Below are 21,685 nucleotides of genomic sequence, written 5' to 3'. Positions count from 1 at the left end.
CTCTCTGACCTGCGTTTGGTCCCCTGCCCTTGTGTCCGCTAAGTGTCAAATTCAGGGTGACCATGGCCATGGAGCACAACAGAACATTCTTAAACATATTCAAGGTGCTATATAAATGCAGGTGGTTGTTGAAATGGATACAGAAAGAGTGTCTGACTGTATTCCGAGGTGTTGCGGCTGAAATTAAGTGATGCCTCAGAGGGAAACAACGATGGGAACGCTGAGCAAACAGGGAACCGGCCCAGTAAAAAATTTAATGCAAGCATAAAAGGGATATATTTCACCGTCCAGTTCAGACCGGTCTAAACATCAACACTTCAAAACGTGGTTTAAAACGTATTGCGGATGTTATCATTTTCACAGAGAGACTATAACAGCAAGAATCGGTTCCCAGCCAACATTAATCCACATGGGGGATGAGACGGTGAGTGTAGGATGAGGTGACACAGACAGACATTAATACAACTCCCCAGGAGACCACAGAGACAGGATGGACAGGCACTCCGGAATAATCAAACATCACGACAGAGGGGGATCCTGACGTGTTCTCAGTTCGATAACAACCTGCCGGCTCCCTCAGTATAACACTGTCCACATCATACAGCAGCACACTGCCACAGCCCTGTGAGGGATTCTCCCACAGTACTGATGGGTCAGTGCTCAGTAAGGAGACTGATCACACCCCCACACCCCCACACACCAACCCCCCCCCCCCCCACACACACACACACACCCACCACCACCCCCACACACACACACACCCACCCCCCACACACACACACACACCCACCCCCCACACACACACACACACACACACACCCACATACAAACACACCCACACACACCCACACAGCACACACACACACACCCACATACAAACACACCCACACACACCCACCCCCCCCCCACACACACACACACCCCACGCCCCACACACACCCACCCCCCACACACACACACCCACCCCCCCACACCCACCCCCCACACACACACACACCCACCCCCACCCCCACACACACACACACCCACACACACTCCCACACACACACACTCACACACACACACCCCCCCACACACACACACACCCACACACACCCCCACACACACACACCCCCCCACACACACCCCCACACACACACACACCCCCCCACACACACCCCCACACACACACACCCACCCATCCCCCCCCACACACACCCACCCATCCCCCCCACACATAGACACACACCCACACCCACCCCCCTGATGTCAGCTTGGACAGAACCTTCAACTAAACCCAGCCATCAGCAGTAGCAAGGTCCATCGGGAAATCAGCAAACCGTATAGTACAGGGAACGTTACCATGTCACACCCTCCCGTACACACCGCACCGTGTCCCAGTGAGTGTCACACCCTCCCGTACACACCGCACCGTGTCCCAGTGAGTGTCACACCCTCCCGTACACACCGCACCGTGTCCCGGTGAGTGTCACACCCTCCCGTACACACCGCACCGCGTCCCGGTGAGTGTCACACCCTCCCGTACACACCGCACCGCGTCCCGGTGAGTGTGACACCCTCCCGTACACACCGCACCGTGTCCCGGTGAGTGTCACACCCTCCCGTACACACCGCACCGTGTCCCGGTGAGTGTCACACCCTCCCGTACACACCGCACCGCGTCCCGGTGAGTGTCACACCCTCCCGTACACACCGCACCGTGTCCCGGTGAGTGTGACACCCTCCCGTACACACCGCACCGTGTCCCGGTGAGTGTGACACCCTCCCGTACACACCGCACCGTGTCCCGGTGAGCGTAACACGTTCCTGTACACACTGCATAGCGTCCCGGTGAGTGTAACACAGTCCCGTACACCCCACACCGTGTCCCAGTGAGTGCGACACCCTCCCGCACACACACCGTGTCCCGGTGAGTGCGACACCCTCCCGTACACACCGCACAGTGTCCCGGTGAGTGTGACACCCTCCCGTACACACACCGTGTCCTGGTGAGTGCGACACCCTCCCGTACACACACTGTGTCCCGGTGAGTGCGACACCCTCCCGTACACACACTGTGTCCCGGTGAGTGCGACACCCTCCCGTACACACACCGTGTCCCGGTGAGTGCGACACCCTCCCGTACACACCTCACCGTGTCCCGGTGAGTGCAACACCCTCCCGTACACACCTCACTGTGTCCCGGTGAGTGTGACACCCTCCCGTACACACCGCACCGTGTCCCGGTGAGCGTAACACGTTCCTGTACACACCGCACCGTGTCCCGGTGAGCGTAACACGTTCCTGTACACACCGCACAGCGTCCCGGTGAATGTAACACAGTCCAGTACACACCGCACCGTGTCCCGGTGAGTGCGACACCCTCCCGTACACACCGCACAGCGTCCCGGTGAGTGTAACGCCCTCCTGTTTAAGAAGCACAGGTGCACAATGTGGTGCCATATTCTGGGGGAGGTGAGTTAAGGGAAAGACCATTAACTGATTCCGGGCGCTATCTGAATCCAGCTCCAAGGTTGACCCTGAGCACCGTACAGACCCCTCCTGCTATAATTCCATTTTCTTCTCCGAATCCCAGCTGCTGACCGTGTGGCCTCACTGTGTCAGATTGGCTCCATCCACGTGCAGCTGTTGGCTGAAGTGGGAGTTGAAGCAGCAGGTGGATGGTAGTGCCGTCTCTCTGTCCCTCCCCCTCCGCCCTCTGCACAGTCACCAGCGTCACGGAGAGATCTAGCAGCAGCTTCCCATTCCCTGGCCATTTTATATCGAGTTCCCACATCCTCCCGAGAGGCTGCCGCTGAGTGCTGTGGGATTGCGGCGTGGGTCCACCCGTCGGTCAGCTGGTCACACTCACAGCCGGCTGCTCCCTCCAGGAGACACTGTGATTAACTGCTCTGCCTGTGGGAGGGAGGTAGAGTTCTCAGGTACAGGCCCAGCCTGGCTCTGCTCCTCCACCCAGTCCATACTTGGCGTGGCCTTGCAGCTGCCTGCTGTCTCCTGCAGCTTCAGCTCACAGTCTGCGAGGTGGGAGGACACTGCTGTAAGGAAATGGTCAAACCTGTTACTCCATCGGTTTAAATGGGCCACTCCTCATGATGTCTGCCCGTCTCCCACCCACTCAGGGGGGGCACTGGCTGGGCACATCCATTACCCATCCCCCCCCCCATTGCTGTGGGTCTGAAGTCACATGTTGGCCAGAGCTGGGGGTAGGTTGGTACAATTCCCCTCCCTGAAGGACATCAGGATCCAGGAACAATAGGAGGCCATTCTGCCCTTCAAACCTGCTCTCCCATTCAATGCAATCATGGCTGATCTCGTTTTAACCTCAACTCCACATTCCTGCGTATTCCCTGACAATCTTCCATTCTCTCGTCATCAGGAACCTACCTCCATCCACCTTAAAAATATTGGAAAGTTCTGCATTTGCTGCCTTTTGAGGAAGGGAATTCCAATCCCTCTGAGGAAAGAGCGGTTCCTCATCTCGGTCTTATTTCTGGAGCTCTGGGTCTGATCTAGGCCGGTCTCGTGCTGGAGTCTCCCACAAGAGGAACCATCCTTTGCACATCCACCTGGTCAGCTCCCCTCAGGGTCAGCTCCCCTCAGGGTCAGCGCAGCAGGTCGGGCAGCATCCACAGAGCAGGGCAATCGGCATTTCAGGCATGAGCCCTTCTTCAGGAATGCCCGAAACATCGACTCTCCTGCTCCTTGGATGCTGCCTGACCTGCTGCGCTTTTCCAGCAACACATTTGTCAGCTCTGATCTCCAGCATCTGCAGTCCTCACTCTCTCCCCTCAGGATGATCCCTGTTTCAATCCAGTGCCTCCTGCCTGCTCACAACCTCCAGAGGAGCCAGGCACAGCCACAGTTCACCCAGCAAGCCCCTCACTCCAGGAAATGGGGGGGGCAGTGGCCGAGGGGATGAACCCATGGCAGGAGTTCAATAAACACCTGAAATCGGGGTCTAATGATGGTCAGGGACCCGTTGTCAACGGTTGGAAAATCCCACCCGCGTCACTCATGTCCTTCAGGGGAGAAAGCTACCACCCACCCAGTCGCTGTCCAGGTGAGGACCGCAGACGCTGGAAACCCGAGACTAGATCAGAGTGGGGCTGGAAAAACACAGCAGGTCAGGCAGCAGGGGGGGCAGGAAAATCGACGTTTCAGGCAAAAGCCCTTCATCAGGAATAAAGGCAGTGAGCCTGAAGGGTGGAGAGATAGGCTAGAGGAGGATGGGGGTGGGGAGAAAGTAGCATAGAGTACAAGAGGTGAGGGGGGGAGGGGATGAAGGTGATAGGTCAGGGGGAGGGTGGAGTGAATAGGTGGAAAAGGAGATAGGTAGGTAGGACAAGTCATGGGGACAGTGCCCCCCCCCTCTCCCTGTATCTATCCCCACAGTAATCCCACTGCCCTCCCTCTCCCTGTATCAATCCCCACAGTAATCCCACTGCCCCCCCTCCCTGTATCAATCCCCACAGTAATCCCACTGCCCCCCCTCTCCCTGTATCAATCCCCACAGTAATCCCACTGCCCCCCTCTCCCTGTATCAATCCCCACAGTAATCCCACTGCCCCCCTCTCCCTGTATCTATCCCCACAGTAATCCCACTGCCCCCCTCTCCCTGTATCTATCCCCACAGTAATCCCACTGCCCCCCTCTCCCTGTATCTATCCCCACAGTAATCCCACTGCCCCCCTCTCCCTGTATCTATCCCCACAGTAATCCCACTGCCCCCCTCTCCCTGTATCTATCCCCACAGTAATCCCACTGCCCCCCTCTCCCTGTATCTATCCCCACAGTAATCCCACTGCCCTCCCTCTCCCTGTATCAATCCCCACAGTAATCCCACTGCCCCCCTCTCCCTGTATCTATCCCCACAGTAATCCCACTGCCCCCCTCTCCCTGTATCTATCCCCACAGTAATCCCACTGCCTCCCTCTCCCTGTATCAATCCCCACAGTAATCCCACTGCCCCCCTCTCCCTGTATCTATCCCCACAGTAATCCCACTGCCCCCCTCTCCCTGTATCAATCCCCACAGTAATCCCACTGCCCCCCTCTCCCTGTATCTATCCCCACAGTAATCTCACTGCCCCCCCTCCCTGTATCTATCCCCACAGTAATCCCACTGCCCCCCTCTCCCTGTATCAATCCCTACAGTAATCCCACTGCCCCCCCTCCCTGTATCAATCCCCACAGTAATCCCACTGCCCCCCCTCCCTGTATCAATCCCCACAGTAATCCCACTGCCCCCCCTCCCTGTATCAATCCCCACAGTAATCCCACTGCCCTCCCTCTCCCTGTATCTATCCCCACAGTAATCCCACTGCCCCCCTCTCCCTGTATCAATCCCCACAGTAATCCCACTGCCCCCCTCTCCCTGTATCTATCCCCACAGTAATCCCACTGCCCTCCCTCTCCCTGTATCTATCCCCACAGTAATCCCACTGCCCCCCTCTCCCTGTATCAATCCCCACAGTAATCCCACTGCCCCCCTCTCCCTGTATCTATCCCCACAGTAATCCCACTGCCCCCCTCCCTGTATCAATCCCCACAGTAATCCAACTGCCCCCCCTCTCCCTGTATCTATCCCCACAGTAATCCCACTGTCCCCCCCCCAGTATCAATCCCCACAGTAATCCCACTGCCCCCCCGTATCTATCCCCACAGTAATCCCACTGCCCCCCTCGCCCCGTATCTATCCCCACAGTAATCCCACTGCCCTCCCCGTATCTATCCCCACAGTAATCTCACTGCCCCCCCTCCCTGTATCAATCCCCACAGTAATCTCACTGCCCCCCCCGTATCAATCCCCACAGTAATCCCACTGCCCCCCCCCGTATCTATCCCCACAGTAATCTCACTGCCCCCCCTCCCTGTATCAATCCCCACAGTAATCCCACTGCCCCCCCTGTATCTATCCCCACAGTAATCCCACTGCCCCCCCTCCCTGTATCTATCCCCACAGTAATCTCACTGCCCCCCCTCCCTGTATCAATCCCCACAGTAATCCCACTGCCCCCCCTCCCTGTATCAATCCCCACAGTAATCCCACTGCCCCCCCCCGTATCAATCCCCACAGTAATCCCACTGCCCCCCCGTATCAATCCCCACAGTAATCCCACTGCCTGCCCTCCCTGTATCAATCCCCACAGTAATCCCACTGCCCCCCCTGTATCTATCCCCACAGAAATCCCACTGCCCCCCCTCCCTGTATCTATCCCCACAGTAATCCCACTGCCCCCCCTCCCTGTATCAATCCCCACAGTAATCCCACTGCCCCCCTCTCCCTGTATCTATCCCCACAGTAATCCCATTGCCCCCCCTCTCCCTGTATCTATCCCCACAGTAATCCCACTGCCCCCCTCTCCCTGTATCTATCCCCACAGTAATCCCACTGCCCCCCCTGTATCTATCCCCACAGAAATCCCACTGCCCCCCCTCCCTGTATCAATCCCCACAGTAATCCAACTGCCCCCCCTCTCCCTGTATCAATCCCCACAGTAATCCCACTGCCCCCCCCGTATCAATCCCCACAGTAATCCCACTGCCCCCCTCCCTGTATCTATCCCCACAGCAATCCCACTGCCCCCCTCTCCCTGTATCTATCCCCACAGTAATCCCACTGCCCCCCTCTCCCTGTATCAATCCCCACAGTAATCCCACTGCCCCCCCTGTATCAATCCCCACAGTAATCCCACTGCCCCCCCCGTATCTATCCCCACAGTAATCCCACTGCCCCCCTCCCTGTATCTATCCCCACAGTAATCCCACTGCCCCCCTCTCCCTGTATCAATCCCCACAGTAATCCCACTGCCCCCCTCCCTGTATCTATCCCCACAGTAATCCCACTGCCCCCCTCTCCCTGTATCTATCCCCACAGTAATCCCACTGCCCCCCTCTCCCTGTATCTATCCCCACAGTAATCCCATTGCCCCCCCTCTCCCTGTATCAATCCCCACAGTAATCCCACTGCCCCCCTCTCCCTGTATCTATCCCCACAGTAATCCCACTGCCCTCCCTCTCCCTGTATCAATCCCCACAGCAATCCCACTGCCCCCCTCTCCCTGTATCAATCCCCACAGTAATACCACTGCCCCCCCTCCCTGTATCAATCCCCACAGTAATCCCACTGCCCCCCTCCCTGTATCTATCCCCACAGTAATCCCACTGCCCCCCCTGTATCAATCCCCACAGTAATCCCCCCCCTCTCCCTGCGTTGTGTGTGTGGATGGAGCTGCAGTGCTGACAGGGAGCAGGTTGTGTTGAGGGTGGTTGGAGGGCCGTGTGCGTACCTGTGGGAGGACTGGTCACTGTGGCGGTCTTCCTCCTCCTCTTCACATCCCCAGTGCACAGTGAGCCCAGGTGGACACTGGTCTGTCTGCAGAGGAGCACAGCAGTCTCAGTTACCGGGGTCACACAGGCCACACTCATTCACTCTCACAGCCCAGCATCATGCAGCAACCCCTGACCACCACCATCAACCCCAACAAAACCGCGCGAGATGCACAGCTCCCTTTGACGATCCAACACCCCCACCAACCCAGTGATCACCCGCACACTGACCCCAACACAAACCCTGCCTCATTTCCCCCCTCCCTCTCCATCACTCAGAGCACTGGACAGTGATCCGGAGCAGCAAGTCTGGGCCCTGTCCCGGGCCCTTTCCTGGGATACAGTCAGGGACAGTCTGTTCCAGCTGCCGTGACCCTGAGATGCTGTGACCCTGGGATACAGTCAGACAGTCTGTTCCAGCTGCCGTGACCCTGGGATGCTGTGACCCTGGGATACAGTCAGACAGTCTGTTCCAGCTGCTGTGACCCTGGGATGCTGTGACCCTGGGATACAGTCAGGGACAGTCTGTTCCAGCTGCTGTGACCCTGGGATACAGTCAGAGACAGTCTGTTCCAGCTGCTGTGACCCTGGGATACAGTCAGACAGTCTATTCCAGCTGCTGTGACCCTGGGATGCTGTGACCCTGGGATATAGTCAGGGACAGTCTGTTCCAGAAGCCGTGACCGTGTGGTGACACTCACCTGGATTTGTTCTGAAGGGAGGAGCATCTCCGGTGAGATCCATCGGTCAGAACGTCGAGTGGATACAGAGGCACCAAAGGGTTAAACTGTGAAACAACCAGATGGTGATGCAGTAACACCAGCACAGCCAGACGGAAGGGTCACTCACTCGCACACTCACTCAGAGCAGCGATGGCGGGGGGGGGCAGGAAATCCCCTCCCCCTCTGGGAGCAGAGGCACACCGCGATGAGACATGATTGTTCCCCACCCCCCAGACCCCCCAGCTGCTGCTGGGGCTCACCGACAGCACGGCCATCCCCCACCCCCTTCCCCCAGGGGCGGGCCTGGGGCCCATGGGAGTGAGATCAACATGACCCTCCTCAGCATGACCCTGGAATACTCAGTCACCATGGCAACAAGGGGTGACCTCACCCAGCCGGGAGATGATCAAACAATGTGATTGGCTCCAAAGACAGGAAGCGGTTTCTGCCAGGCTTGACATGGGAAGGCAGTGGGTGTACCCGGCTCCTCTCCACTGGGGCTGGTTCAGAGCAGCACCACGGGGTCAGGCCCTGGAACCACTCGGTCGCTGGCTGAGGAACAGTTGGATAAGCCGGCTTTATTGGTCAGAGTATTGAGTACAGGAGTTTGGAGGTCATGTTGCGGCTGTACAGGACATTGGTTAGGCCACTGTTGGAATATTGCATGCAATTCTGGTCTCCTTCCTATCGGAAAGATGTTGTGAAACTTGAAAGGGTTCAGAAAGGATTTACAAGGATGTTGCCAGGGTTGGAGGGTTTGAGCTACAGGGAGAGGCTGAACAGGCTGGGGCTGTTTTCCCTGGAGCGTCGGAGGCTGAGGGGTGACATTATAGAGGTTTATAAAATCATGAGGGACATGGATAGAATAAATATGCAAAATCTTTTCCCTGGGGTGGAGGAGTCCAGAACTAGAGAGCATAGGTTTAGGGTGAGAGGGGAAAGATAAAGGGACCAAAGGAGCAACGTTAGCACACAGAGGGTGGTACGTATATGGAATGAGCTGCCACAGGAAGTGGTGGAGGCTGGTACAATTACAGCATTTAAGAGGCACTTGGATGGGTTTATGAATAGGAAGGGTTTGGAGGGATATGGGCCGGGTGTTGGCAGGTGGGACTAGATTGGGTTGGGATATCTGGTCGGCATGGACGGGTTGGACCGAAGGGTCTGTTTCCGTGCTGTACATCTCTGTGATTTGAATATTTCTTGTTCAAACCGACAACAGCTTAGAATGCAACCAGACAATCAACACTTCCAGAAGATCCCCAGCGTGGGGGAAGCAGGGGGAATGGCGAGTGCTCACTTACCCCCCGTAAGGGTTGAAGGTGGTTGAGCACACTCCACTCTCGGTACTGACCCCTCACACAGAAGGTTCTCCGTAACCTACAACAAGGAAAAGATTGGCTAAACACACAACGGGCAGCGTAGACTCTCTCTCACAGACACGGGACCCTGTACACACCATCACACACACACACAGAACCCCGTGCACACTGACACACACACGCGCGCGCGTACACACACACACACACGCGCGCGCGCGCGCGCACACACACACGCGCACACACACATGCGCGCCTGTGCAGACTGACATTCACCACCTGGGTCCAGGCCCCCTTCCCAGCAGAAGCAGGTCAACTCAGCCAGTGACTGATCCAGGAAATGGGCATGACCCCCGAGCTCCAGGGGGAAAATGCACGAGGTGATAACCTCACCCAGACTCTGTCTGTCGAGAGCGTGATTCCCAATCCCACCAACCTCCGGAGCTAGGGGGAAACTGAGCTGGGCGATAACAATGCCAGCGTTGGGAGAGACTTTATGAAGACAGCAGGGTCTGGCTCTCAGTATTGCGTTTCCAACATCAGTCAGGATCGAAGCACCCTCACTGATTCAATCCTGTCACTTACTCCTTCTGATAGGGGTCTTGTCCAAAGTGACTCACTCGTTCATTAGGGATCACACCGACAGGTCCCTCCTGCTGAAACACAGACAGATACAGATTACTTCACAGAAGCAGCCTCACCGATGGAGGGCGGCATGGTGGCACAGTGGTTAGCACTGCTGCTTCACAGCACCAGGGACCCAGGTTCAATTCCCGCCTCAGGCAACTGACTGTGTGGAGTTTGCACGTTCTCCCCGTGTCTGCCTGGGTTTCCTCCGGGTGCTCCGGTTTCCTCCCACAGTCCAAAGATGTGCAGGTCAGGTGAAAGGCCATGGTTAAATGTGGAGTTACTGGGATAGGCTGTATTTGGGTGGAGGGTCAGTGCAGACTCAAAGGGCTGAATGGCCACTTTCTGCAACAGAACTCTCTGATTCGAAGGAAGCTGGGGGAGCTGTGCTGCCTCTCAGGGAAGGAGCCATCTGATCAGGGCCAATCTCCAGCTGCTTCTCCCAATTCCTATTGGACGCTGCAGCTCAACGGCTCCAGGTTAAAAACCAACCAGGAACTACTCAAGGGGTCAGAGTGCAACAGGAAATGACTGAGATGGGAGGAACCCATTCAAATCCCCGCTCCCCCTCAATCCAGACGTTCCCGGACTCTCACTCTCTCTCTCCCCTGTCTGCACTCGCTCCTCCTTCATCTCTCTCTCTCTCTCTCTCTCCATCCGAGTATCCTCTCCCATTCTCTCTGCATTTCCTTTCTCCTTCCTGCTGTCCTTCTCCCTCTCCCCTTTCTTTCATTGTCCCTCTGCCACATGGATCGGTGCTGGGTACCCTGCTTTTCGTTATTTATATAATTGATTTGGATGTGAACATGGGAGGTATAGTCAGTAAGTTTGCAGATGACATCAAAATTGGAGGTGTAGTGGACAGTGAAGAGGGTTATCTCCGATTACAACAGGATCTGGACCAGATGGGCCAAAGGGCTGAGAAGTGGCAGATGGAGTTTAATTCACATAAATGCCGCCTATTGGGAAAGCAAATCTTAGCAGGACTTATACACTTAATGGTAAGGTCCTGGGGAGTGTTGCTGAACAAAGAGACCTTGGAGTGCAGGTTCATAGCTCCTTGAAAGTGGAGTCACAGGTAGATAGGATAGTGAAGGTGGTATTTGGTATGCTTTCCTTTATTGGCCAGAGTATTGAGTACAGGAGTTGGGAGGTCATGCTGCGGCTGTACAGGACATTGGTTAGGCCACTGTTGGAATATTGTGTGCAATTCTGGTCTCCTTCCCATCAGAAAGATGTTGTGAAACTTGAAAGGGTTCAGAAAAGATTTACAAGGATGTTGCCAGGGTTGGAGGATTTGAGCTACAGGGAGAGGCTGAACAGGCTGGGGCTGTTTTCCCTGGAGCGTCGGAGGCTGAGGGGTGACCTTATAGAGGTTTATAAGATCATAAGGGGCATGAATAGGATAAATAGACAAAGTCTTTTCCCTGGAATGGGGGAGTCCAGAACTAGAGGGGCATAGGTTTAGGGTGAGAAGGGAAAGATAAAGAAGAGACCTAAGGGGCAACTTTTTCACACAGAGGATGTTACGTGTATGGAATGAGCTGCCAGAGGAAGTGGTGGAGGCTGGTACAATTACAACATTTAAAAGGCATTTGGATGGGTATATGAATAGGAAGGGTTTGGAGGGATATGGGCCGGGTGCTGGCAGGTGGGACTAGATCGGGTTGGGATATCTGGCCGGCATGGACGGGTTGGACTGAAGGATCTGTTTCCATGCTGTACATCTCTATGACTCTCCTTCCTGTATCCTGAATGTGGGATCTTGCTGTTCACTGTTCAATTACAACTATGCCAACATTTCACTGGATGAGCTTGTGACAGACTGTACGACTAAAAGCGGAGTTTGCTCAGGTTAGGGCTGAGTGTCATACAACGATAGCTATTCCATCCATCCCACATTTCGCTGTTGATTTCTACAATGAAACATTCTGTCAAGCAGTTTGGAGATTACTCACAGACATGACTCGCTGGAATGAAAGAGGCACCAATGCTTTCCAATTATCAGCAAATATCCCACCATCGACACGGTAGCCATTCGCATTTCAATTATTCTCAATTACCCAGAAATACAGAGTCCCCATGAGCAGCCTCGTGGTTTCCAGCGAGAATACCCAGCTCCTGTCTCGTAATAACCAGCCGCCGGCTCCCCAGCACAGGGAGGAGGCAAGGAACTCCTCACAGGTTCATCCCAGCTACTCAGCACACAGACTGCCGAGGGGGCCGGAGGGAGGGGGATAGGGCACCGAGGAAGATGTGACAGGAGGGGGGCGAGGGGGCAAGTTTGGGGCAAGGGGAGAGAGCTGGGGAGAGTGAGTCAGGCAGATGTCAAACGTGAGGATGTGCCACCCATTGGCAGCGTACTGTGACCCCACAGACTGGGTGGAACAGACACTTCAGACAGCTGAGCACAGCTGGTGGTGAAGCAGACCCGGCAGTGGGCACTGCCCCTGCCCCTGCCCCCTCTCTGCGCTAACAGCCTTACCTTGCCTGTCAGGCCCCTCCGGCCTTTCCGGATACACCGAGCTGCGATGCCTGGGAGGCGGTTCAAGCGGGCATGATAACCTAAGGGAGGACAAGGTTAGACTGGCATCAGCAGGGGAATGCAGTTATCCAGCAGCCCGGCCGAAGGCTGTGGGGAGACAGCGACGACACTCAGGGATGGATAACACGCGCAGGTTTCTGTTATGTGTGGCTGTTTCAAGCTCTGCTCTCACCTCTCTGTGCTGGGCGAGTGGGTAACAGGAAGGCGGGGGAGCCATACTGATCGCCCCCCTGGCCCTCAGCTGCCAGGGGGGTTTGGAGCTGGGGCTCACAGCGAGACAGCAGCTTGGGAATCCGGAATCCTTGGTCACAGTCCCCCTCGTAGAACCAGTCACTTTGTTCATCATCACCTGCCAACACAGAGTATAGGCAGCAGTCAGTAATCCCCCCGGTGTACAGAGAGTACAAGCAGCAGTCAGTAATCTCCCCCGGTGTACAGAGAGTACAAGCACCAGTCAGTAATCCCCCCGGGGTACAGAGAGTACAGGCAGCAGTCAGCAATTTCCCCCGGGGTAGAGTACAGGCAGCACTCAGTAATTTCCCCCAGGGTACAGAGAGTACAGGCAGCAGTCAGTAATTTCCCTGGGGTACAGAGGGTACAGGCAGCAGTCAGTAATCCCCCCGGGGTACAGGCAGCAGTCAGTAATTTCCCCCAGGGTACAAAGAGTACAGGCAGCAGTCAGTAATCCCCCCGGGGTACAGAGAGTACAGGCAGCAGTCAGCAATTTCCCCCGGGGTAGAGTACAGGCGGCACTCAGTAATTTCCCCCAGGGTACAGAGAGTACAGGCAGCAGTCAGTAATTTCCCCCAGGGTACAGAGAGTACAGGCAGCAGTCAGTAATTTCCCTGGGGTACAGAGGGTACAGGCAGCAGTCAGTAATCCCCCCGGGGTACAGGCAGCAGTCAGTAATTTCCCCCAGGGTACAGAGAGTACAGGCAGCAGTCAGTAATCCCCCCGGGGTACAGAGAGTACAGGCAGCAGTCAGCAATTTCCCCCGGGGTAGAGTACAGGCGGCACTCAGTAATTTCCCCCAGGGTACAGAGAGTACAGGCAGCAGTGAGTAATCTCCCCCGGGTACAGGCAGCAGTCAGTAATCTCCCCCGGGTACAGGCAGCAGTCAGTAATCCCCCCGGGTACAGGCAGCAGTGAGTAATCTCCCCAGGTACAGGCAGCAGTCAGTAATCCCCCCGGGTACAGGCAGCAGTGAGTAATCCCCCCAGGTACAGGCAGCAGTCAGTAATTTCCCTGGGGTACAGAGGGTACAGGCAGCAGTCAGTAATTTCCCTGGGGTACAGAGGGTACAGGCAGCAGTCAGTAATCCCCCCGGGTACAGGCAGCAGTCAGTAATTTCCCTGGGGTACAGAGGGTACAGGCAGCAGTCAGTAATCTCCCCGGGTACAGGCAGCAGTCAGTAATCCCTCCGGGTACAGGCAGCAGTGAGTAATCCCCCCTGGGTACAGGCAGCAGTGAGTAATCCCCCCAGGTACAGGCAGCAGTCAGTAATCCCCCCGGGGTACAGGCAGCAGTCAGTAATCCCCCGGAATACAGGCAGCAGTCAGTAATCCCCCCGGGTACAGGCAGCAGTCAGTAATTTCCCCGGGTACAGGCAGCGGTCAGTAATTTCCCCGGGGTACAGAGGGTACAGGCAGCAGTCAGTAATCCCCCCCGGGTACAGGCAGCAGTCAGTAATTTCCCCGGGTACAGGCAGCGGTCAGTAATTTCCCCGGGGTACAGAGGGTACAGGAAGCAGTCAGTAATCCCCCCGGGTACAGGCAGCAGTCGGTAATCCCCCCGGGTACAGGCAGCAGTGAGTAATCCCCCCCGGGTACAGGCAGCAGTCAGTAATCCCCCGGGGTACAGACGGAGCCCCTCCCCAGCCGGCTGCCTGCCTGCTGGTCTGTGAGGCGGGCTGGGAGAGGTCTGTGATTGACAGGACACCGTTCTACCAGAACGAACCACCCTGTATTCCTGTCCTTCTTTTACGAGATTGTGAATGTTATGGTTACAGTGGCAGGTATGGGGCTTTCTGCCAGGATAGAGCGCTCAGTTACCGGGAGACACAGGTTCAAGGTGCAGGGCTGGAGGGGCGGTAGAAAAGAGCTGTGTGAGGCACACTTTTCACACAAAGGGTGGTGCATGTGTGGAACGTGCTGCCCGAGGAGGTGGTGGGAGCAGACACAATAGCAGCTTTGAAACAACACCTTCACAGACACAGGAACAGGGAGTAGAGGGATAGGGATCCTGTCAGTGATGACAATTTAGTGTAGAAGGGCAAAAGATGTCGGTGCAGGATGAAAGGCCGGCTCCAGTACTGTATTGTTCTTTGATTTCCCGAAGCCCTTTCCATCCAATGACTCTGATCTTAGACACATTGTGGGTCTCCCTCCAGCACATGGACAGCAGCTCACCCTCACCTTCCCGTGGACAGGTCATAAATACTGGCCCAGCCACTGACAGCCACGTCAGAATCAGGAATGGCCAAAACAGCTGAACTGGTCAGTCACGGCTGCCTACGCCCGTCCCTGGTCACAGTAACGGCTGCCTACGCCCGTCCCTGGGGACAGTAATGGCTGCCTACGCCCGTCCCTGGGGACAGTAATGGCTGCCTACGCCCGTCCCTGGTCACAGTAATGGCTGCCTACGCCCGTCCCCGGTGACAGTCATGGCTGCCTACGCCCATGCCCGGTGACAGTCATGGCTGCCTACGCCCGTCCCCGGTGACAGTCATGGCTGCCTACGCCCGTCCCCGGTGACAGTCATGGCTGCCTACGCCCGTCCCTGGGGACAGTAATGGCTGCCTACGCCCGTCCCTGGGGACAGTAATGGCTGCCTACGCCCGCCCCTGGGGACAGTAATGGCTGCCTACGCCCGTTCCCGGGGACAGTAATGGCTGCCTACGCCCGCCCCTGGGGACAGTAATGGCTGCCTACGCCCGTTCTCGGGGACAGTAATGGCTGCCTACGCCCGTTCCCGGGGACAGTAATGGCTGCCTACGCCCGCCCCTGGGGACAGTAATGGCTGCCTACGCCCGTTCCCGGGGACAGTAATGGCTGCCTACGCCCGCCCCTGGGGACAGTAATGGCTGCCTACGCCCGTTCCCGGGGACAGTAATGGGAGTTCTGATGACAGGTCGTTCTCTCCTCTCTGATGCTGTATGGCTGATTGAGCGTTCCCTACTATTCCGAGTGCTTTCCCCAGACAGTACGAGGGAAAGTGAATGTGTCCACGAGTTGCTGAAGATAGAAGGTTCAAAAAGGTCGACCATCCCATCTCTCCGAGGTCAAAGGGAGTTGGACAGAGCTCGCCAACTCCAAGCAGAAACACCGACTGACCCTGGGTGAAACTGGCCAGTCCCCGCCACCCCCCACCCAATTCCCAAAGGTACCCCACTGTCACTCAGCTCACCGCACACTGCTGTACACTCGCTTAGACAAAGTGTTCTGACAACTGTTAAATTTCTTGCCATTTCCAGAGCCAATATGATTAGCAAATCTTTCACTCCTCATTAACTCAAACCGACAAGTTCATATTAACACAGACACAGCTAACAAGAAACCGTGTCCAAACGTGCCAAGCTGAACCTCTCTCAGTAACACTGAGTAAACGCTGGAACCCCGCACACAGGGCACAAAGGGCAATGCCAAGGCCACTCGGACAATCAGTGACACACCGTCACCACTCGCTGTAATTAAAGCCAGGAGATCGGGGGACACCCCCCGAGACTAAACTCCAACAGCCCGCACCACACTACAGGTTCACAGCCTCAATATATTATCCCAACACAGGGTTAGATACAGAGTAAAGCTCCCTCTACACTGTCCCCCATCAAACACTCCCAGGACAGGGACAGCACAGGGTTAGATACAGAGTAAAGCTCTCTGTACACTGTCCCCCATCAAACACTCCCAGGACAGGGACAGCACGGGGTGAGATACAGAGTAAAGCTCCCTCTACACTGTCCCCCATCAAACACTCCCAGGACAGGGACAGCACGGGGTTAGATACAGAGTAAAGCTCTCTGTACACTGTCCCCCATCAAACACTCCCAGGACAGGGACAGCACGGGGTTAGATACAGAGTAAAGCTCCCTCTACACTGTCCCCCATCAAACATTCCCAGGACAGGGACAGCACGGGGTTAGATACAGAGTAAAGCTCCCTCTATACTGTCCCCCATCAAACACTCCCAGGACAGGGACAGCACAGGGTTAGATACAGAGTAAAGCTCCCTCTACACTGTCCCCCATCAAACACTCCCAGGAAAGGGACAGCACAGGGTTAGATACAGAGTAAAGCTTTCTCTACACTGTCCCCCATCAAACCCTCCCAGGACAGGGACAGCACGGGGTGAGGGAGTGATGCACTCTGTGGTGTTGATCTATATTGCTGTTTGTTTGAGGTAAGATCCTTTCTGATTTGGCGATGGTGAACTCAGGGCCCAATGGCTGCACTGACATCAATGTAGTTGGTTTGAAGGGAACCTACTCAGGACGTTACCACACACCTCTGTTGCAGGTGGGCATTGAACCCTTACCCAGAGGTGGGGACACTACCAGTGCACAAGACCTATGGTCGTGTATATCCTGCACACAGTCCTCTGCCTGCATTCCTGCTTCTAAGCTTACCACGTTATAATGTGAACTCTGGCTGTGTGTGTGTAGGTGCTGTGGGACCTGCTGAGTTCCTCCAACTCCAGCAGCTTGTGTATCTCAGGCACAAGGACAAGGTGGTTGGAATCCCACCAAGGGGCAGATGGTGCAGGATGGACTCAACTCAGTCATGCACCTATCCAAAACTCCCCTCCATGATGGGGTGCACAAAATTATCATTAATTATTGAGAAAACTGATCTGGTTCACTGATTTACTTTGAGGAAGGAAACTACTGTCCTTATGTGGTCTGTGACTTCAGACCCACAACAATGTGTTTGACTGACCTAACGGGCAACGTTTTCACACAGAGGGTGGTGCGTGTGTGGAATGAGCTGCCAGAGGAAGTGGTGGAGGCTGGTACAATTACAACATTTAAAAGGCATCTGGATGGGTATATGAATAGGAAGGGTTTGGAGGGATATGGGCCGGGTGCTGGCAGGTGGGACTAGATTGGGTTGGGATATCTGGTCGGTATGGACGGGTTGGACCGAAGGGTCTGTTCCCATCTTGTACATCTCTGTGCCTCTGACATGCCCAGTGAGAGGGCTGAGCAAGTTGGTCAGCTCCAGGTGAAATATTGGCCTTGCCGGAATCATCCCTGAAAGAATACGGGGAAAAAAATCTGGAGGTTGGGAGAGAAAGGGCAACTAAAGCATGATCTTAGGGAATAGCAGAGCAAGCTGCGGGGCCGAATGGCCTGTTCACGTTTGCTATTGTCACAGTCTCTTTGGAAAATGGTTTATGATACAGTGAGAAGTATTTACAACTCGCGTGTGAGAGAGAGAGAGACACAGAGTGTGTCAGAGTGTGAGCGTGCGAGCATCTGTGGGTGTCAGTGTGTGCGTGTGCGAGTGTGGTGGAGAGTCTGTACCTTGCCGTCCTTCATCGTTGGTGAAGAGCCCGTCGCTGCTGCAGACGCTGCTGACATCACTGGGAAACAAGAGGAGATAACCCTGTCAGCGACTGACGCAACCACCACACCCCCATCAGCCCCACCAACCCACCCCCATCGCCACTGCCTCGCCCCAACCACCCCTCCCCCATACTGATCCCCAACCCACCATGAACCATTCCAGGCCATTCACTCCCTCACCCATCTGTCCCCTCCGACAGTGCGGCGCTCCCTCAGCGCTGACCCTCCGACAGTGCGGCGCTCCCTCAGCGCTGACCCTCCGACAGTGCGGCGCTCCCTCAGCGCTGACCCTCCGACAGTGCGGCGCTCCCTCAGCGCTGACCCTCCGACAGTGCGGCGCTCCCCCAGCGCTGACCCTCCGACAGTGCCCACTCCCTCAGCACTGACCCTCCGACAGTGCGGCACTCCCTCAGCGCTGACCCTCCGACAGTGCCCACTCCCTCAGCACTGACCCTCCGACAGTGCGGCACTCCCTCAGCGCTGACCCTCTGACAGTGCGGCGCTCCCTCAGCACTGACCCTCCGACAGTGCCCACTCCCTCAGCACTGACCCTCCGACAGTGCGGCGCTCCCTCAGCACTGACCCTCCGACAGTGCCCACTCCCTCAGCACTGACCCTCCGACAGTGCGGCGCTCCCTCAGCACTGACCCTCTGGGATGGCCGTGGAGCCCCTGCCCTGGGAACGGGAGTGACAGTCACAGCAGCCTGACTGCTATCGGGCCAGTGTGCGGGAAGGGCACTCGCTGTTACCTGTCAGTCATGTTCTCGTCTGAGGCCTTGTGTTCCTCGCTTTGACAGTCCATGGCCTCCTTGCGGCCTCCCTCCAGGTGGAAGCTGTGCTGGACAGAGTGACCCTCAGGGCTCAGCCCCGACTCCACACCAGCTGCTTTGGACAATCGCTGTTTCTTGTGTTGGCCGGGGGGTTTCGGGGGAGCTGTGGGAGACTGCGAGGTCGGCCCAGGTTGTGATACCTTCAGCTTCTTCTGGAGCGTGGCGCTGACGTCCCCCGCGCCCCCCGAGGTCACGCGCTTGACCTTGCGGCGTCGCCGGAGTGGCTGACCGGGGCTATTCTCCGTGAAGGAGTCTGACTCGTGCCAGTTATGGACCTTGCCCTTGAGGGTGACGTTGAGGGAGGAGAGCTGCTTCACCACGGCACGGTCATCGTCCGAGTCAGTGTCGGCGGCGGCGGCCGCAGCCAGCCCCAGCTCGTCCTGGCTGGAGCCGGACACCTCGCTGTAACACCGCGTGTAGTCCAGCGAGTGGTTCGAGTTGGAGCGGCGTTTCCGGCCCCTTCGCTTCCGGGCCTGGCGCCTGTGCTGCTGCCGCGGACACAGGGCCGGCCCCTCCCAGACCTCCCCGTCCAGGAGGCTCTGCTCAGGGGCCTCGTCCAGGGCAGAGACCAGGTCATGGGCCAACTCATCCATAGCACAGCGCCTGGGCAGGAGCACAACAGGGAGCAGCCATTACACAGCACCACCCCGCAACACGGGGGGGGGGGGGTGGGGGGGGGTGGGGGGGGGGAGGGGGGAGAGGGAGGGAAGTGAGGGGGGAGAGGGAGGGAAGTGAGGGGGGAGAGGGAGGGAAGTGAGGGGGGGAGGGAAGTGAGGGGGGGAGGGAAGTGAGGGGGGGAGGGAAGTGAGGGGGGGAGGGAAGTGAGGGGGGGAGGGAAGTGGGGGGGAGGGAAGTGAGGGGGGGAGGGAAGTGAGGGGGGGAGGGAAGTGGGGGGGAAGGTGAGGGGGGGGAAGGTGAGGGGGGGGAATTCTCTACAAGTTACCTTTAGTGTGGCTACTTATTAAGAAATCTCACAGATGGTTAAGTACGAAATGCCCCCCCCACTCCACCTCACCCCCACCCCCTCACTCTCCATATCCCCCACCCACCCCCCTCGCTCCCCATACCCCCCACTCCCCATATCCCCCCCCCCACCCCCCTCACTCCCCATACCCCCCACTCCCCATACCCCCACCCACCCCCCCTCACTCCCCATACCCCCCACTCCCCATACCCACCCACCCCCCTCACTCCCCGTACCCCGCACCCACCCCCCTCACTCCCCGTACCCCGCACCCACCCCCCTCACTCCCCGTACCCCGCACCCACCCCCCTCACTCCCCGTACCCCCATCCACCCCCTCACTCCCCATACCCCCCACCCACCCCCCTCACTCCCAATACCCCCCACTCCCCGTACCCCGCACCCACCCCCCTCACTCCCCGTACCCCCATCCACCCCCTCACTCCCCGTACCCCCCACCCACCCCCCTCGCTCCCCGTACCCCCCACCCACCCCCCTCGCTCCCCGTACCCCCCACCCACCCCCCTCGCTCCCCGTACCCCCATCCACCCCCTCGCTCTCCGTACCCCCCACCCACCCCCCTCGCTCCCCGTACCCCCCACCCAGCCCCCTCACTCCCCGTACCCCCCACCCAGCCCCCTCACTCTCCGTACCCCCCACCCAGCCCCCTCACTCCCCGTAGCCCCCACCCACCCCCCTCACTCCCCGTACACCCCACCCACCCCCCCACACTCCCCGTATCCCCCACCCACCCCCCTCACTCCCCGTACACCCCACCCACCCCCCCACACTCCCCGTAGCCCCCACCCACCCCCCTCACTCCCCGTACACCCCACCCACCCCCCCACACTCCCCGTATCCCCCACCCACCCCCCTCACTCCCAATACCCCCCACTCCCCATACCCACATCCACCCCCTCACTCCCCACACTCCCCACCCACCCCCCTCGCTCCCCATACCCCCCACCCACCCCCTTCGCTCCCCATACCCCCCTCGCTCCCCATACCTCCCACCCACACCCCTCACTCCCAATACCCCCCACTCCCCATACCCCCACCCACCCCCCCTCGCTCCCCATACCCCCCACCCACCCCCTTCGCTCCCCATACCCCCCTCGCTCCCCATACCTCCCACCCACACCCCTCACTCCCAATACCCCCCACTCCCCATACCCCCATCCACCCCCCTCACTCCACATAGCCCCCACCCACCCCCCACACTCCACATACCCCCCCACACCCCCTCACTCCCCATAACCCCCACATCCATATCACCCCCCACTCCCCATACCCCCATCCACACCCTCGCTCCCCATACCCCCCACATCCCCCCTACATCCCCCCTCGCTCCCCATACCCCCTACTCCCCCCCCCGCTGTGATGATGATGATGATGATATTTTGTTGTTTATTTTCACCTTTCTCTGGGGCTTGTGTCGCCGCCGATGACGTCGCTTCCGCCCCGCTATCGCGTCCTTCCGCCCCGCTGACGTCATGACGGAACGACGGTTGCTGGGAAGCCCCGCCCTTTTCCGGGTCACCTGACCATGGCCCAAGTGGTCACGTGGCCCCCGGGAGGAAGATATAACTGGAGGGGCCGAGTGGCCCAACTCCTGCCCCTCAACCGGGCATCACCCCCGCTCCCCCGGCCCAGAGACAGGGACACTACCCTCCCCCATTACTCTGTGGGGCTCCTGTCCCAGAGACAGGGACACTACCCTCCCCCATTACCTTGTGGGGCTCCTGTCCCAGAGACAGGGACACTACCCTCCCCCATTACACTGTGGG

General features: G+C 57.6%; 1 protein-coding gene across 4 annotated transcripts; it reads right to left on the bottom strand.

Moving 5' to 3' along the window:
* Positions 1–1,238: 1,238 nt before the first annotated feature.
* On the bottom strand, positions 1,239–21,391 carry LOC132818451 (G patch domain-containing protein 2-like). 4 transcript variants are annotated; one of them, XM_060829532.1, is made up of 10 exons: positions 21,316–21,391; positions 18,855–19,538; positions 18,063–18,121; positions 12,714–12,890; positions 12,482–12,561; positions 9,955–10,025; positions 9,355–9,430; positions 8,030–8,115; positions 7,289–7,374; positions 1,239–3,035 (listed from the first exon to the last, which is right to left on the bottom strand). In XM_060829532.1, exons 2-10 carry the CDS (start codon positions 19,526–19,528, stop codon positions 2,848–2,850), a joined length of 1,497 nt encoding a protein of 498 aa, XP_060685515.1. In that variant the 5' UTR covers positions 19,529–19,538; positions 21,316–21,391; the 3' UTR covers positions 1,239–2,847. The 4 variants fall into 4 exon arrangements, with proteins under 4 accessions (XP_060685515.1, XP_060685518.1, XP_060685517.1 ...); XM_060829535.1 differs by having other exon boundaries at positions 1,239–3,032; XM_060829534.1 differs by having other exon boundaries at positions 9,955–10,022.
* Between the last annotated feature and the right edge of the window lie 294 nt (positions 21,392–21,685).

Source organism: Hemiscyllium ocellatum, chromosome 8 (genome assembly GCF_020745735.1).
Source record: "Hemiscyllium ocellatum isolate sHemOce1 chromosome 8, sHemOce1.pat.X.cur, whole genome shotgun sequence".
NCBI lineage: Eukaryota > Metazoa > Chordata > Chondrichthyes > Orectolobiformes > Hemiscylliidae > Hemiscyllium > Hemiscyllium ocellatum.
Note: the sequence above shows the minus strand (reverse complement) of the source record. Positions and strands in the feature narration are given on the sequence as shown.

Coding starts and splice junctions, on each gene's coding strand:
- LOC132818451 (XM_060829532.1), bottom strand. CDS start 19,528: ATGGATGAGTTGGCCCATGACCTGGTCTCTGCCCTGGACGAGGCCCCT. Junction 9,431..9,954: donor CAAGACCCCTATCAGAAGGA/GTAAGTGACAGG, acceptor TCCTTGTTGTAG/GTTACGGAGAACCTTCTGTG. Junction 3,036..7,288: donor AGTGACCAGTCCTCCCACAG/GTACGCACACGG, acceptor ATTTCCTTACAG/CAGTGTCCTCCCACCTCGCA.